This window comes from Brachyhypopomus gauderio, unplaced genomic scaffold (genome assembly GCF_052324685.1).
Source record: "Brachyhypopomus gauderio isolate BG-103 unplaced genomic scaffold, BGAUD_0.2 sc151, whole genome shotgun sequence".
NCBI lineage: Eukaryota > Metazoa > Chordata > Actinopteri > Gymnotiformes > Hypopomidae > Brachyhypopomus > Brachyhypopomus gauderio.
In genome coordinates this window covers 57501-71352 of record NW_027506972.1, presented here as the reverse complement: position 1 = coordinate 71352, position 13852 = coordinate 57501, and the positions used below count along the sequence as shown (strand labels likewise).

Genomic DNA, 13852 nt, shown 5'->3' with positions numbered 1-13852 from the left:
TAGGACACGCGAAATGTGGAAAATATGAAAGCAGCGACGGGGAAAAAACGTTAAAAACGTTCAGAGCTTCGCCTCATTGTCTCTCCTTATGCTACAAGTACAGTTTGCAACATTTTATAGCAATGCATTTTCACTTTTTATGTGTATAATTTAAAAAATGCTTTGAATAAACATGAATGATTATGTGTTATGAAATATGAAAACGCTGAAATGTTGTATAATTTAGCTTCGGTTCTAATCCATTTTGAACCCACGACTGCTCTACTTTCTGAAAAGCACTAGATGTCACTTTTCTGGAGTCGAATATCAATTATGTAATGCCTCGAATCTTCGAACCGACATATACGATATACTTTCACGATTCACCTAGATAAACATATCTTCAGGAAAACATGGACACGGTAAACCAGTTCGCCTATCGCTACTGCAGTATGCTGGCGTGAATCGAGCACGTGTCAGAAGCAGCAACGCGGGTCCATAGACCTCAGACGACCCACCACATCCTCCAGAACCAACCAACGACAACAAACAGGGTTGTTCTAAATGGCTCTTCCTGAACCGAATCATTAAAGTTAAGAGTAAAGGAAAACCAAACCCTGTAGTGTCATCCAAGAATGTCGTTTTAACCTACTGGACTAGCTAAGCTTGTTCATGTTTTCCTGAAGAGATGTTTATCTAGGTGACTCAACACAGAATTGCATGTTTCTCACGTTCCCAGCAGACTTTCACTGCTTGACTTTCGGCTACATTAAATGACTTTGAGAATGTTATTAATGCAAAGCATATACAGAGTCTGAGATACTTTAGATTGTAACCATTTAATTCAGATTTATAACAAAGGCAATAATAAATGTTTTTTCTTTAAAAAGTAAAAAATATAATAAATTACCATGATCGTGACCTTACAGAACAACACGCTTAACATAAATGAGTGCAAATTGGATTAATTTCCACAAAACTAAAAACATGACAAAAATAAAATTTGATTGTTCAAACAGGATTTTGAAGAAAGTCATTCAAATAAACATTAATAAACACATTTGGTTTAAATAACCTCCCTTTTGACATGTTCTAAGAACCTTCACAAGTAGATTATTTGGCAAGGGTACAATAAAATAAGTTTAATATTTTCCTCCAATTTTAGGAAATAACAAAAAATGTTCAAGTATTTTGCCAAAATATAATATTGGAAGATCGTCCAGCCATCCTAACTACTAGTAAATAATTATAATTTAACCAACTATTATCGAAATAAACTATTTACATACTTTATATATTACAACTATACAATTATACTGTTATAAAACTCTTAGGCATTTGAAAACGTAAATAAACTCAAGTTGTTTTGTTCAAATAGGTCAGTTTTCAAAACAAACTCAAGATGTCAAATTGTCACAAATTTCTCACTGGTTACTTACATGCTCTATTCACTCTCTCTGTCTCTCACACACACACACACACACTAAGGAATACCAAGGAAATAAACAGGTTAATATGTTGCACATGTTGCTCTAATACTAATGAATCTGTGAGCTTGTCTAAATCACATTGTTAATAAAATGTCATTTGACATCTCCAATAACTGCGTCCTTTAGCCAAGCTGCGCTAGCGCCTAGCTAGTGCATCAGGTAATGTGTACCCATGGTAATGTGTGCCCAAGGTAACGTGCCCATGGTAACGTGTCCATGGTAACGTGTGCCCACTGTAAGCAGGCGAACGTCGATGTTGCATAAAAATAAAAGCTGCAGAAGGAAGACAAGATCATTGCTGTCATCATGGATTCAGCAGACCCCCAGTCTCTAGGGTCAAAGGTCAGTTTTCAGTTAATCAGCCTGAATCCACCAACATCATGGTCAGGTGTAATAGACACTGGTACGGGCTGGTCTGCAGGTAAATGCAATGACAGTAAGGCAATCGGGTGAATCGGGTGTAGTGGTGGTGTGTCACCGTCACTGTACACACATCTCTGAGAGACCGAGCTCACCTGCTGTCCCATTACACCTCCCCAAAATCACACACACACACACACACACTATTTCACTTCACATCAGGCTCTTCATCACTGTCCTCCACTTCCTGAATGATGAGGTCGGTTCCCGAATCTTCTGCGAGGTCATCGGCGTCGTCCTCGTCGTCGTCCATCACCCAGGTGATGTCACGGTTCTCCTCCAGGTCCCCGTCCACCCCGAGCAGCATACCCGCGTCTTCGCCGCCGAGCTCGGCCGTGCCGGACATCACGCTGTTCTCCTGGACGCAGGCCCCGCAGAGACGGTAGCGCCGTGTGCCCTCACACACCACACGACCACTCTGCTCCGTCACACCACGCTTACACTTACGACACACCAGCTTACGCGCCTGGTGGATCTGGAGGAGGAATAGGAGAGAAGGGTGGAGAGGTTTCGGTTGGAGCTGATGACGATTCACCTGTTTTCATTTACATTTACAGCATTTGGGAAATGAGTGACTTATATACGTTTATCAGTTTGAGTGTGAGTGTTTCCTTCAGTGTGGGAACTAAACCACGACCTCGGTGCACCTGGCTTTACCCAGTGAGCTACAGTGTCATGCTGGTTTATATTACTGTACCCTAATCCTAATCCAGAAAACCTGGTCAATCTATGGGGGGTTCCCCTCCCTCCCAGTGGGCACAGCCCCCACTGCCTGCCTCCCTCTGGGGGACGCGCCCGTCCTGGTGCCCACCGTCTCAAAGTGACTGCGTAGGTGTTCCAGGCGCGTGAAGCGTTTGCTGCAGGCCTGGCACGGGTACGGCCTCTCGCCCGTGTGGCATCGCAGGTGGCGCTTCAGGTCCGCCTTCCTCTTCACCGTGTGAGTGCAGAACGGGCACTTGAACCTCATGGATGGGCTGGAGTCTGGGGCAGGGACAGAAGAGAGACAGACAAGGGCAGTTCAGTTATGCAACACATTCCACATACTACAATAACAATTATTTACTTTATTTCTGTAATCCTGCTAGGTACACGGTGCAGATTTTAATCTCACCTTTATTGAAAACCCCCACCACCCCTACAATAGTGGGCAGGGTAGCGTACAGTTCGTCGGCTTTCTGCGCCCTCTGGAGGTCGACAGCAGAACTGTCGTCGGAAGTGAAGTGATGGTTGACGGATCTTCTCTTGTTCCCTCTCCTCCTGGACTCTGGAATCATGGCTGTGAATTGTACGTTGTGCTCCCCCTCCATCCCAACCTCCAGGACGGGCTGGGCGGGGGGGCCCTGTGTCAGGTCCGTGGCCTGGCAGCCTGTCACTTCTCTGGGGTACTCGTGGACCGGGGCATCCTCCGGCGGGGCCCAAAGCACGCTGTCGGCCACCACCGGCTGCTCCCCACCTCCTTCAGCTGGGAGTGGGCTGTCCGTCAGGAAGGTGCAGTCAGACTCTCCCTCCTTGGCGCAGATCTCCAGCGAGGACTTGATGAAGGACTTACAGTAGACGATGACGTCATCCATCTGCAGGTAGCTGGCGGCCGACATCACCTCGATCACATTGCCGCTGTCCAGGTCCAGGTGGCCCGAGTACACGAAGTCCAGGATGACGGCGAAGGTGTCGGGGGTGAAGGTGTCGAAGGAGGCGCTGACCGGCTCCAGACTGCCCTTGGCCCCCTGCGACAGCAGCATGCGGAAGTAGCCGCTGCTGCCGAACAGGACGTTGCGGTGCGCCCGGAAAAGCCGTCCCTCCACCAACACGTTGCAGTCGCAGAAGAGTTCCTGGCGTCGCTGCAGGTCGAGCTGTTTTAGGAGACAGCTCTGGTGATTGGCTGACATCTCTGCGCTTGTCCATCTGTGATGCTGCCTGACAAATATATACAGACAATTTAAAGACAACAAAGCATGTGGCCTCACTGTCTGCTTTCATTTGTTTTATTATTTTGTATTTTAAGCAGCTGGTGACTTGTTCAGGTCTACTGTAGTTCGCTGGTTTTAAAATATCCCGGAGGGGGTTTTGGTGGTTTTTTTAGAGTCACAAGATTTATGCAACTTAATTTTTTTTTCTCCCTACAAAAACGTAAATAAAAAAATAAGATAACTCATAGAAATCTAAACTAGACCTTTAGAGAGAAGATTTCAAAGCTGTAAAGAAGAGAGGCTGCAGACACTTAAATGTGTGCGTGTCAGCAAAAATGATGCAATATTTGCATACTCTGTGACTTAATTCTACAAAGGCAGGGCAGGTTGTTTCTGCCCACACGCACATAAGTAAATAGTACAAGAGCACCAAAAGACAGTGATATTAGTCCAAAGCAGACATGTTTGTGCGTCTGTGCGAGGAGGGGGAGGGACAATGTCCCCCCAGCGTCTCTGCGGACGTCTCCGCCCCCAGAGCAGCTCTGAGCCACATTTTTGCCAGTATAAGCTAGAACGAGTTATTTCATACTTCTCCTGTACACTCTGCTTAAACAGAGAGCTACTGCATATTAGAAAGTGACTCTGTATTAAGAAGCATCTGCAGGACCCAAAGTAATCCCTGCAGGTTCACAATAATGGCCACCACACCCACTCTGTTTTTTATAGACACTGCTAATGACTCTTTTGGGGTAAAACAAGCTACTCGCTGGTGGTTTTACCAGCCTCCAAGGAAGAAGGGAGATTTTATCAAGAAGTCACCGGTTAGTTTTTGCACTACAAATGGTCCACTTTCTGTAGTTTACATATAATAGCGTAGGCCTAGTTACAACACTATCCTCAGATCATTCGCCTGAACTGTAGTCTGCCCCAAAATAGAAGCAGACGATTTCTGGGTCATCTGACTGCTATCCACCCTAAAATTCCCAAGCTCTCCTTTGTTTCGCGCAGAAAGGAAGGGAGTGTAACATACACCCTGAGCGCTGATTGGTGGAACCACCCGTCAGTCAGGTGCTAGCGCTGGAAGGGGCAACACCCGACTCTCCGCATCGGGTAACGAGTGGGGGAGCGAGAAATAAATAAATAAATAAGCGTCGCGTAGATTGTGGCCCAGAAAACACAGGACGCAAAAAAGAGGAAAAGTTAGGCACTAAACAGTACAAACTTATAGTAACACCCTCACACACTGACTTTCTGCCCACATAGTCAAATGTATTTTTTCCCACGAGCGTGTGAAAAGGAAACGCCTAAAGAGACTGTGTGTGTGTGTGTGTGTGTGTGTGTGTGTGTGTGTGTGTAATATTCACCCGGAACATCTCCTCATAGACCCGCTTTTGGGTTTCGGTCATTTAAAATATGTGATTTCTATTTTTCAGTAACGTTGCGAAGAACATGAGGTCAGTGTTACGAAATGGGCTTACTACGGAAAACGAGCGGTGCGCCCGTTTGTCCGTTACACAACACCCGTTTGAGAGCCAAAGCATAAAACGGGAACGACGAAGGTCCACGTTAGACCGCCTTAACAGTCCACAAACACACGTTAGCGGCTCTACTTACTGAATTTATTTATTCCCACGACAATTAAAACCCAAAAAATGTTAAACGGGCGGTACTGCCCTGTCGAGCCCACGAACACATTTCTCGGCATGCACGCCAGGCAAAGCTCGCACGTTAAACCCGAATCTATATTCCCGGGACGGCGGCTCAAACGTGACACCACACCCGATTCTGGTGCAGCCCGGCACCGCTGCGCTCGCAGGCGCGCGGGGTCCGCAGGGCGCGCGCTGACGCCCCGTCGCGAGCCCGTCGGTACCCGACTGCGTCTCCGTCACGGACACGGTACTTACTGACGACCCGCTTGGCCCGCCGTCCGGTACGGTCTACACGTCCCACTCTCACAGACCATCTCCATCGCCTTGGTAGTGTTTTTTCCACCAGCTTCTCTGATCACTTCCTGCTCAGCCCGAAACACCGAAACCCGTTTGAGGGAGAGAGAGAAAAAAAAGAAACCCGGCAGTGCTGACGTGGGCGCGTGCAGTGCCCGCGAGCCCCGCACGAGCCACGCACGAGCGTCCCCTCCACGGACACGCACACACCGGCGCTGCGCCCCAGTCCACGGGCGGGTTCGGCGCGCTAAGGTGGACCCGTCTTATTATGGACGGGACTTACACACCATGAACTAAACTCACCCTCCACTACCTGCTCACAGACGCCCGATGACAAAAACGCGTCCGTGCTCCGATATTAAATGGTACTGGAGTCGATTTATCGTTCGCGTGAACTTCACGAGAGGCTCGTGGTGAAAAACGGCCAATAACGTATTAATAAAGGTTCGGCACTCGCGCGTGTGCGCGCATACGGGGCGGGCGCACGTGCGACTCACTGGGTCCAGGAGATATGTTCAAACCCGCAGACCAGCACCTTTCTGTCCGCTACTTGAGTTCAGCTGCATTTTTACTGAAAAGGATGCGTTGTTCTTCAAAGTCAAAAATACGACCAAACACTACCTTCCAAAAACAATTAAATTACTCTTTATAATTTTATAGAAGATATATGATAGAGAACAGAAAGTTTGATGAAAACCATGGGATGGTGAAAGGCATCAAAGGACCATAAAGACACAGACCAAGACTCATTAACAAGACAATGGCTTTAAGACAATCATTTAAAAACAGTATGAATATATCCAAAACCGCAAATACTTCAGTGTGTCATGAGGTTTCTTCCAGTTTAATCAAGTCGTATATAACAGTGAAGGATTTCATGGCTTCGTTTTGGATGGTTTTTCAGCCATTTCGTCATCACACCTGTTTCCGCTTCACTGCCCAGTGCTGTTACTGAACCCCGTGGGATTCTGGGACTGCCAACGCCACAGGTCTTCACCTACGTGACCAAGTAAAAAGGAAATCACATCCATGTTTTACATTTCAAGAAAATGAAGTATATGCTCACTAGTTTGGCAGAATAAGACTTCACCCTAATGCAAGACATGGCAAAGTCTTCACGAAGCTTAACATATAAAGAGCCGCTTAAAAAATGGTCAAGGGAAAGAAACCGTGAGAGAAACATACACATTCTGTCCAAGCCAAAATTGGCCTTCCAGCCCAGTTCCTTCTCTGCGAGGGCGGGGTCTGCGTAGCATGACGCAATATCTCCACTCCTCCGGGGGGCCATCTTGTACGGAATCTGTACAAAACACTTATATCATGGACAGACACTGGAAACATCCACATTGCTGGAAGTATATTCTCATAAACTACAAGGATTCTTGTTAGATGACAACTGCTGAGGTCAGAAGGTCACCTCTTTCCCAGAAACCTTCTCCATGGCCTTCACCATTTGTAGCACAGAGTAGCCGGTACCTGTGCCGAGATTATACACCTACAGAGAGGAGACAGGTGAGAACTCATGGTGACTGCATCTCTGGACACAAACAGATAAGGAGAGGATAAGAGAGGATAGGAGAGAGGAGAGTATAGAAGAGGGTAGGATAAGATAGAGGAGAGAGGTCTTACCTTACAGCCACAGTTGTCCTTTAATTTCTTGAGAGCAGCAATGTGTCCTTTTGCCAGATCCACCACATGAATATAATCTCTAACTCCTACAAACAGAAGAACACAGAGAGACAGAGATGAATTTCTTATCTCTTTATATCAGACAGTCCATCCTCATTTGTAGCTATTAGGTTCAATTAAACATCTAGAAAATTCAGTTGATCAGTGGTGTAAAAACATTTAGACAACATAGAGTAAAAAAATAAAAACACCCCATACAAGCACAAACCCAAATGAGAGGAGAACAGTTAGGAGCCCACATCAGTCCAGTTGGACTGGTGAACATGTGTGCACCAGCAGGAACACGAGAATGCCTGAAAACATTTTGTCCTGCACCTCTCTGTCCTGCTGTGACTCATTAGATGTTAAAAGATTACAGGTTCTAACTCACCAAAGAAATATTTAATGATTTGTGACCGTCATCTGTGACAACAGGGCCGGAGTGGGACACTTTTTCAGCCCGGGAGTTTCATGCCCAAATCCGGCCCAAAATTATTTCCCCCTCCCAATCGGCCCAAACTAGAGATTGACATGAGCCGGCCCATCGGGAATCCTCCCGAATCTCCCAATTAGCCACTCCGGCTCTGTGTGACAGCATAATATAATCTTAATTATTAAGTCCAAAATCTTAATCTTAACTTAACTTAATCTTAAGTCCAAAAACATGGAGGTTATGTAAATTGGCAGTCCCTGACAAATTATCCCTGATGTGTGTCTGTGTCTCTCTGTCCAATAAAAACAGTTGTCTGAGTGTGTGTGCATGAATGTGTGTGTGCTTGTATGCCCAGTGGTGGATGGTGCTCTGCCACTAGGGTCTGTCCTCTCTCCCCTTCCTGCACCCCATTCAGTCCCCCAGGGGGATGTGGATCCCGGTAGAGAGGACAATGTGTGTGATTGGCTGCCGCTCAGTGGGGAACCGTCAGGGCCCTCTACGCCCTCTCAGAGGGCCTAAAATATTCTTAAAGCATTATATATATAATTATCCAATTTTATTTTATCTACTTACAGTTTGACATTTGACATCTAAACAATTACAAAAATATAAGCAAATAAAATATTCACCCGTGTCTATTCAATCTGTGTTGGAAGGTGAGGGGTTGAGTGGAAGCCTGTGAGCCTGTGTCTCCCCCTATCAGGACTGTGATGCCCGCTGTTCGTTTACAGAGGGCCTGGCAGTTATAATTCAGCGCAATACCAGTTTCAAATGACAGCAAAATTGACCAATCATATCTTCTCTCTTAGTGGGCGGGCTTAACTGTATGATAATTTCCGCCCGCTGTGGCGACGCTAGCTGTCGTTAGCACCATCGCTAGCTAGTTTCGATTCATCCCTTTGACGTCCTCGTGCGCGTTGTTTACATATTCCGCTTCCGAGAACCACGGAGCTGTGAACCTTATTTTGTTTGGAAACTTATTTTGCTTAAGATGTTATCTAGTACAGATATTATTGTTTATTGCGTTTTTAAAGCTGTACTGTCGTCTCAGTTTTTCTTTATTTAGTTTATTAAGAAAGGAAAAAAAAAATTTCGGGGGGGAGGGGGGGGGGGGGGGGTAGCGGGCCCAAGTTTAAAGGTCACGGTTCGCTACTGCTGCCGCTTCTCGCCAGAGTGTGATTGGTTGTGTAACAGTTGTACCTGTGTTAAAATTGTAAAGCGACCTTGGGTATATAGAAAGGCGCTATACAAGTTGAAGATTCATTCATTCATTCATTCATTCATTCATTCATTCATTAATAATGGCGCAGGGTTAACCCACATTAAGGCCAGAACAAATCTGATTAAGGTGCAGCTCAGTTCCTATAATCCTACTCGGTGTCCAGATTAATCCAGGAGTTTGTTAAAGTTTATAATCCTACTTGCCGTCTTGACTCATCTCTGAAGTTAATCTCATTCCCAAATGCATATTAAATTAAAAATTAAATAAAAAATCAAAACACTCAGAGATTCAGATCTATAGAAAATCTACAGAACCACTTAAACCTTCAACTGCACTGGAGACCAACAGTGTTTGGTTATTCTGTCCTGTATAATCACAACAAACTTGTTGTTTATCAGATACGTTCAATTTAAATCAATCTCTATTCTGAGATATTTATATCAGAGGTGGGGACTCGAGTCACATGACTTGGACTCGAGTCAGACTCGAGTCATTAATATTAAGACTTTTGACTTGACTTGAAAAAATATTCAGAGACTTAGACTTGACTTGGACTTTTACACCAATAACTTGGGACTTGAATTGGACTTGAACCTGTTTACTTGCAAAGAATTGATTTTTTTTACCCCAAATCTAAATTTTAAAACGCATATTAATATTTATAAAGTGCGCCCCATTAATTTCATTTCCGTCCTTCTGACGCAGACCGGCGTTACACCAGATTCTGTGACCGTCGAGTTTTGTGACCACAGGGGGCGCTATTTCACAGTTTCTGTTCAGAGGCACAAACGCTTTACGAATGCTACGTAAACTACGCTGATGCACTTTCTTTACTCGTTTTGTTGGTGTCCACGAGCCAAAATATGACAGATGTTTATATTTACATTTATCGTCTCTTAATTACATAAATGTACTTAAACAAGATTTACCATCCCCTCACCATTGCAGCCAACAAAGAAATCATGAATGGGATGTACAGGTGAGCCTTTTTAACTGGGGCCACCAATTCTGACGGCAGCCATCAGAATATGTGACCCCACTGAATCTCCAGGTAACAATAGCAGCCTACACAGTGACCCCACAATAACAGAAAACAATGAAAAATAACCCTAACCTTTTATTAGTCTATATTTAAACATTTTATCCAAATGTTTAGAATAACCATTCGTAATGACAGCATCTTGCTTACGATGAAGCTTGCTATTTTCGTGTAAAATGATGTAACGAAACATTCTTGTTTAAGTACATTTATGTAATTAAGAGAAGATAAAATGTAAATGATCTGTAATCTTTTGGCTGGCGGACACCAACAAAACGAGTAAAGATACGCTTCAGCGTAGCATTCGTAAAGCGTTGGTGCCTGTAAAAAAAAAAGACTCGAAAGGACTTGAAATTCCAAGTTTCAGACTTGGGACTTGACTTGACGGTTGCTTGTCTTGACTCGAGACTTGACTTGAGTTGACTGTCTTTGCTTGAGACTTGACTCGGGACTTGAGGATAAAGACTTGGACTTACTTGAGACTTGCAAAACACTGACTTGGTCCCACCTCTGATTTATATGCTCACGTTATCTCTACAGAATCACAATTAATCAAATTAAAAGGAACTACAGACTCAAGTTGTTTGGAATCCATTCACACGTGGTTCTACCTGTCCCATCAATGGTGTTGTAGTCATTTCCAAACACGTTGAGATGTTTTCTTCTTCCAACAGCCACCTAGGAATCAGTCAAAGGACAAAGCAATCTTTACCAAACCTGCTCAGAGTCTATGGTCCATTCACAACACCTGGTTAAACGCCTTACCTGAGCAACATATGGTAGAAGGTTGTTTGGAATTCCCTGTGGGTCTTCACCAATTTGTCCTGAGATGTGAGCACCAATGGGGTTGAAGTACCTTAGCAACACGGCATTCCAGCCCTGGCAGGGGGATTAGATTAGATTAGATTAGAGATCACAGAAATGCTCGTTTTTAAAGGTGCAGTATTTTCCCCCTAAATGGTTTAAATGTGTGGTTCTTAGGACAGCCATGTTACTTACTAAAACACCAATCAGAAACATAACCCTAGAAACACACACGTCGTGTCATATGCGCTGGGTTCAAAGGTTGTGTCGATCACACATCAGGTTTGTTCCCCTGTTCTCCTGTCTGGGCCCAACTGGGCTGGATTCTGATGATCTGGGTGATAATCTGATGAGCAGGACCAGGAGGACTGAGCTAGGTTTCCAGCTCAGATTAAAGGATTATTTAGCATCGCTCTGAATAGCCATTGTGTGTGAAAACTGCTCTACTGTGTAACTGACCGGCCTTTGGGCTCCTCAGTTCTCCTCTCTCCTTCTCTCTTCTCCTCTCCTCTCCTCCTCCTCTCCTCTCTCTTCCTCTCCTCTCTCTTCCTCTCTTCTCTCCCCTCACCTCCTTATTCAGCACTGCTGTCACGTATCACTCACGTTTTTTAGCCCATTTCCCCCACACACCTCCCACACACCCCCCCCTACACACCACACACCTCCACCACACCCCCACAACACACCCCCACACACCCCCCCTACACACACCCTCCACAGACACCCACACACCCCCCCTACACACCCCCCCCTACACACACCTCCCACACACCCCCACCAGCACCGTGGTCCTGAGTTCCAAGTTCCAACCTTTAATCTTAACTTTATTGCAAGCTGTCCTCCGTCATTTGCAACAGCAAACATTGTGTGTGTGTGTGTGTGTGTGTGTGTGTGTGTGTGTGTGTGTGTGTGTGGTGTATGGTGTGTGTGGTGTGTGTACCTTCTCTGCCTTGCACTGGTCGCGGATCATCTCCTCGATGAAGAACTTGGTCTTCCCGTAGGGGTTGGTACATCCCCCGGCCGGGTGCTGCTCATCGATGGGCAGGTACTGGGGGTCTCCATACACCGTGGCAGAGCTGCTGAACACCAGCTTGTTCACACTGTACGCCTGCATCACCTGAGACACACACACACACACACACCACCCCCATGAAACAACACGGACACACACAGAAACACACACATTGATACACACACCCACACGTCACGGGGGCAGTCATGGTCTGGTGGTTAGGGAACCGGTTTTGTTACCGGAGGGTCGTGGGTTCGATTCCCAGACCTGATGCCATGACTGAGGTGCCCTTGAACAAGGCACCTAACCCCAACTGCTCCCCGCTCTGGGCTCGTGTGATCCACAACTCCCTAGTGATCACTAGTGTGTGTCATCACTGCACAGATGGGTAAATGCGGAGGACAAATTTAAATTGGGGTGGAAATCACAATTGACAAATATTGCACATTATACAGGCTCCTGTGCGAGTCCGTTCTGCCCAGTTCTCCCCAGTCCCACTAAAGCCCTGGTTCGTTCCCAGTTCCTCCAGGTTTTCCAACCTGCATTTCCTAAGCACTCAGGTGTGATAAACCAGCAGACCAATGGTCCTGTGATGACAATAAACTGGACCGGTTTTGAATTCAAGGGCTACACGGTGAGTCTGGAGACTTGTCCTAAACTGGTGGGTGGTGCAGGTTGAATCTCACCTCCAGCAGGTTGATGGTGCCCGTCAGGTTGACCCTGTAGTAGCGCAACGGCTGCTCCACTGACTCCCCAACAGCTTTCAGTCCAGCAAAGTGCATTACAGCGTAGAACGAGTGCTGAGGACCAGAGAGCGGAGTCATGCAGTTACACAGTACAGGCACTAGAGGGCACACTAGAGGACCAGAGAGCGGAGTCATGCAGTTACACAGTACAGGCACTAGAGGGCACACTAGAGGACCAGAGAGCGGAGTCATGCAGTTACACAGTACAGGCACTAGAGGGCCCACTAGTGGACCAGAGAGCAGAGTCATGCAGTTACACAGTACAGGCACTAGAGGGCACACTAGAGGACCAGAGAGCGGAGTCATGCAGTTACACAGTACAGGCACTAGAGGGCACACTAGAGACATGTGTGATATTTTAAACAGCCATCTAGTACAGTTTTTCCCAGTCCAAGGCCTGCACAGCTGTCTTAGAGTTGAGATAACATTTCTTAGTAATACTCAAGTGGGACTTATAAAAACACCCAAGAATGAACACCCAGGGCACTAAAGTGCGCGGGACAAGTTCATTCCCCAATTATCTGTTCACTCTGCTGGGCACTCTATGGGTTGAAACAGGAAAAACAACTGAAACTGGGAGGAAACATTATAAACAAGGGAGAAATGCTGAACTACAATAGAACTGGACAGATATCTGATTTAAGGTGGACTGAAACGAGTGCAGCGTTACCTTTACATGAACCCACCTGTAATCCCACAACCCGCCCCGCCCCCTTAAGGCCGTGTGTGTGCTGACCTGTTTGAAGAGGTTCTCCAGGCCCGGTTTGTCCAGGAGGTCGAGTGTGTAGAAGTCAATCTTGGTGTCCAGGATTGTTTCGATCCTCCCCAAACTTTCCGGAATATTTCGTTCACCTTCACGTCAAACACACAACAGCAATAATCAGCACATACACAGAATGAGACACACAACCACACACACACACACACACACACACACACACACACACACACACACACACACACACCTTTCCTCTAGACTGACACAGACCCACGCTATCCTTTTGACACACACGCACGCACGCACACACACACGCACGCACGCACGCACGCGCACACACACGCACGCACGCACGCACGCGCACGCACGCACGCACGCGCACGCACACACACACACAGACAGCCTCGTACCTCGAACAGCATTGCTGAAGTTGTCGATGACGACGGGGTGGTAGCCGGCCTCAATGAGCTC

General features: G+C 46.3%; 2 protein-coding genes across 3 annotated transcripts in view; both read right to left on the bottom strand.

Annotated features, from left to right (window-relative positions):
* Positions 1-802: 802 nt before the first annotated feature.
* On the bottom strand, positions 803-6225 carry zbtb8a (zinc finger and BTB domain containing 8A). 2 transcript variants are annotated; one of them, XM_076994581.1, is made up of 4 exons: positions 5757-6225; positions 3001-3803; positions 2701-2870; positions 803-2364 (listed from the first exon to the last, which is right to left on the bottom strand). In XM_076994581.1, the coding sequence occupies exons 2-4, from the start codon at positions 3773-3775 to the stop codon at positions 2038-2040; spliced, it is 1272 nt and encodes a 423-aa protein (XP_076850696.1). In that variant the 5' UTR covers positions 3776-3803; positions 5757-6225; the 3' UTR covers positions 803-2037. The 2 variants fall into 2 exon arrangements, with proteins under 2 accessions (XP_076850696.1, XP_076850695.1); XM_076994580.1 differs by having other exon boundaries at positions 5701-6176.
* A 330-nt stretch (positions 6226-6555) lies between these two features.
* The window catches only part of gale (UDP-galactose-4-epimerase), an 8431-nt gene continuing 1134 nt past the window's right edge, over positions 6556-13852 (bottom strand). The window contains exons 2-11 of the mRNA XM_076994582.1: positions 13792-13852; positions 13400-13515; positions 12604-12717; positions 11846-12022; positions 10867-10980; positions 10713-10779; positions 7369-7454; positions 7157-7234; positions 6925-7039; positions 6556-6736 (exon numbers count right to left, since the gene is read on the bottom strand). The exon at positions 13792-13852 is cut by the window's right edge and continues 71 nt beyond it. Of these exons, the coding sequence (XP_076850697.1) occupies positions 6672-6736; positions 6925-7039; positions 7157-7234; positions 7369-7454; positions 10713-10779; positions 10867-10980; positions 11846-12022; positions 12604-12717; positions 13400-13515; positions 13792-13852 (993 nt within the window). The 3' untranslated portion in view covers positions 6556-6671. The remainder of the gene's footprint in view (positions 6737-6924; positions 7040-7156; positions 7235-7368; positions 7455-10712; positions 10780-10866; positions 10981-11845; positions 12023-12603; positions 12718-13399; positions 13516-13791) is intronic.

Coding starts and splice junctions, on each gene's coding strand:
- zbtb8a (XM_076994580.1), bottom strand. CDS start 5,765: ATGGAGATGGTCTGTGAGAGTGGGACGTGTAGACCGTACCGGACGGCG. Junction 3,804..5,700: donor GCGGGCCAAGCGGGTCGTCA/GTAAGTACCGTG, acceptor TATATTTGTCAG/GCAGCATCACAGATGGACAA. Junction 2,365..2,700: donor TACGCAGTCACTTTGAGACG/GTGGGCACCAGG, acceptor TTCCTCCTCCAG/ATCCACCAGGCGCGTAAGCT.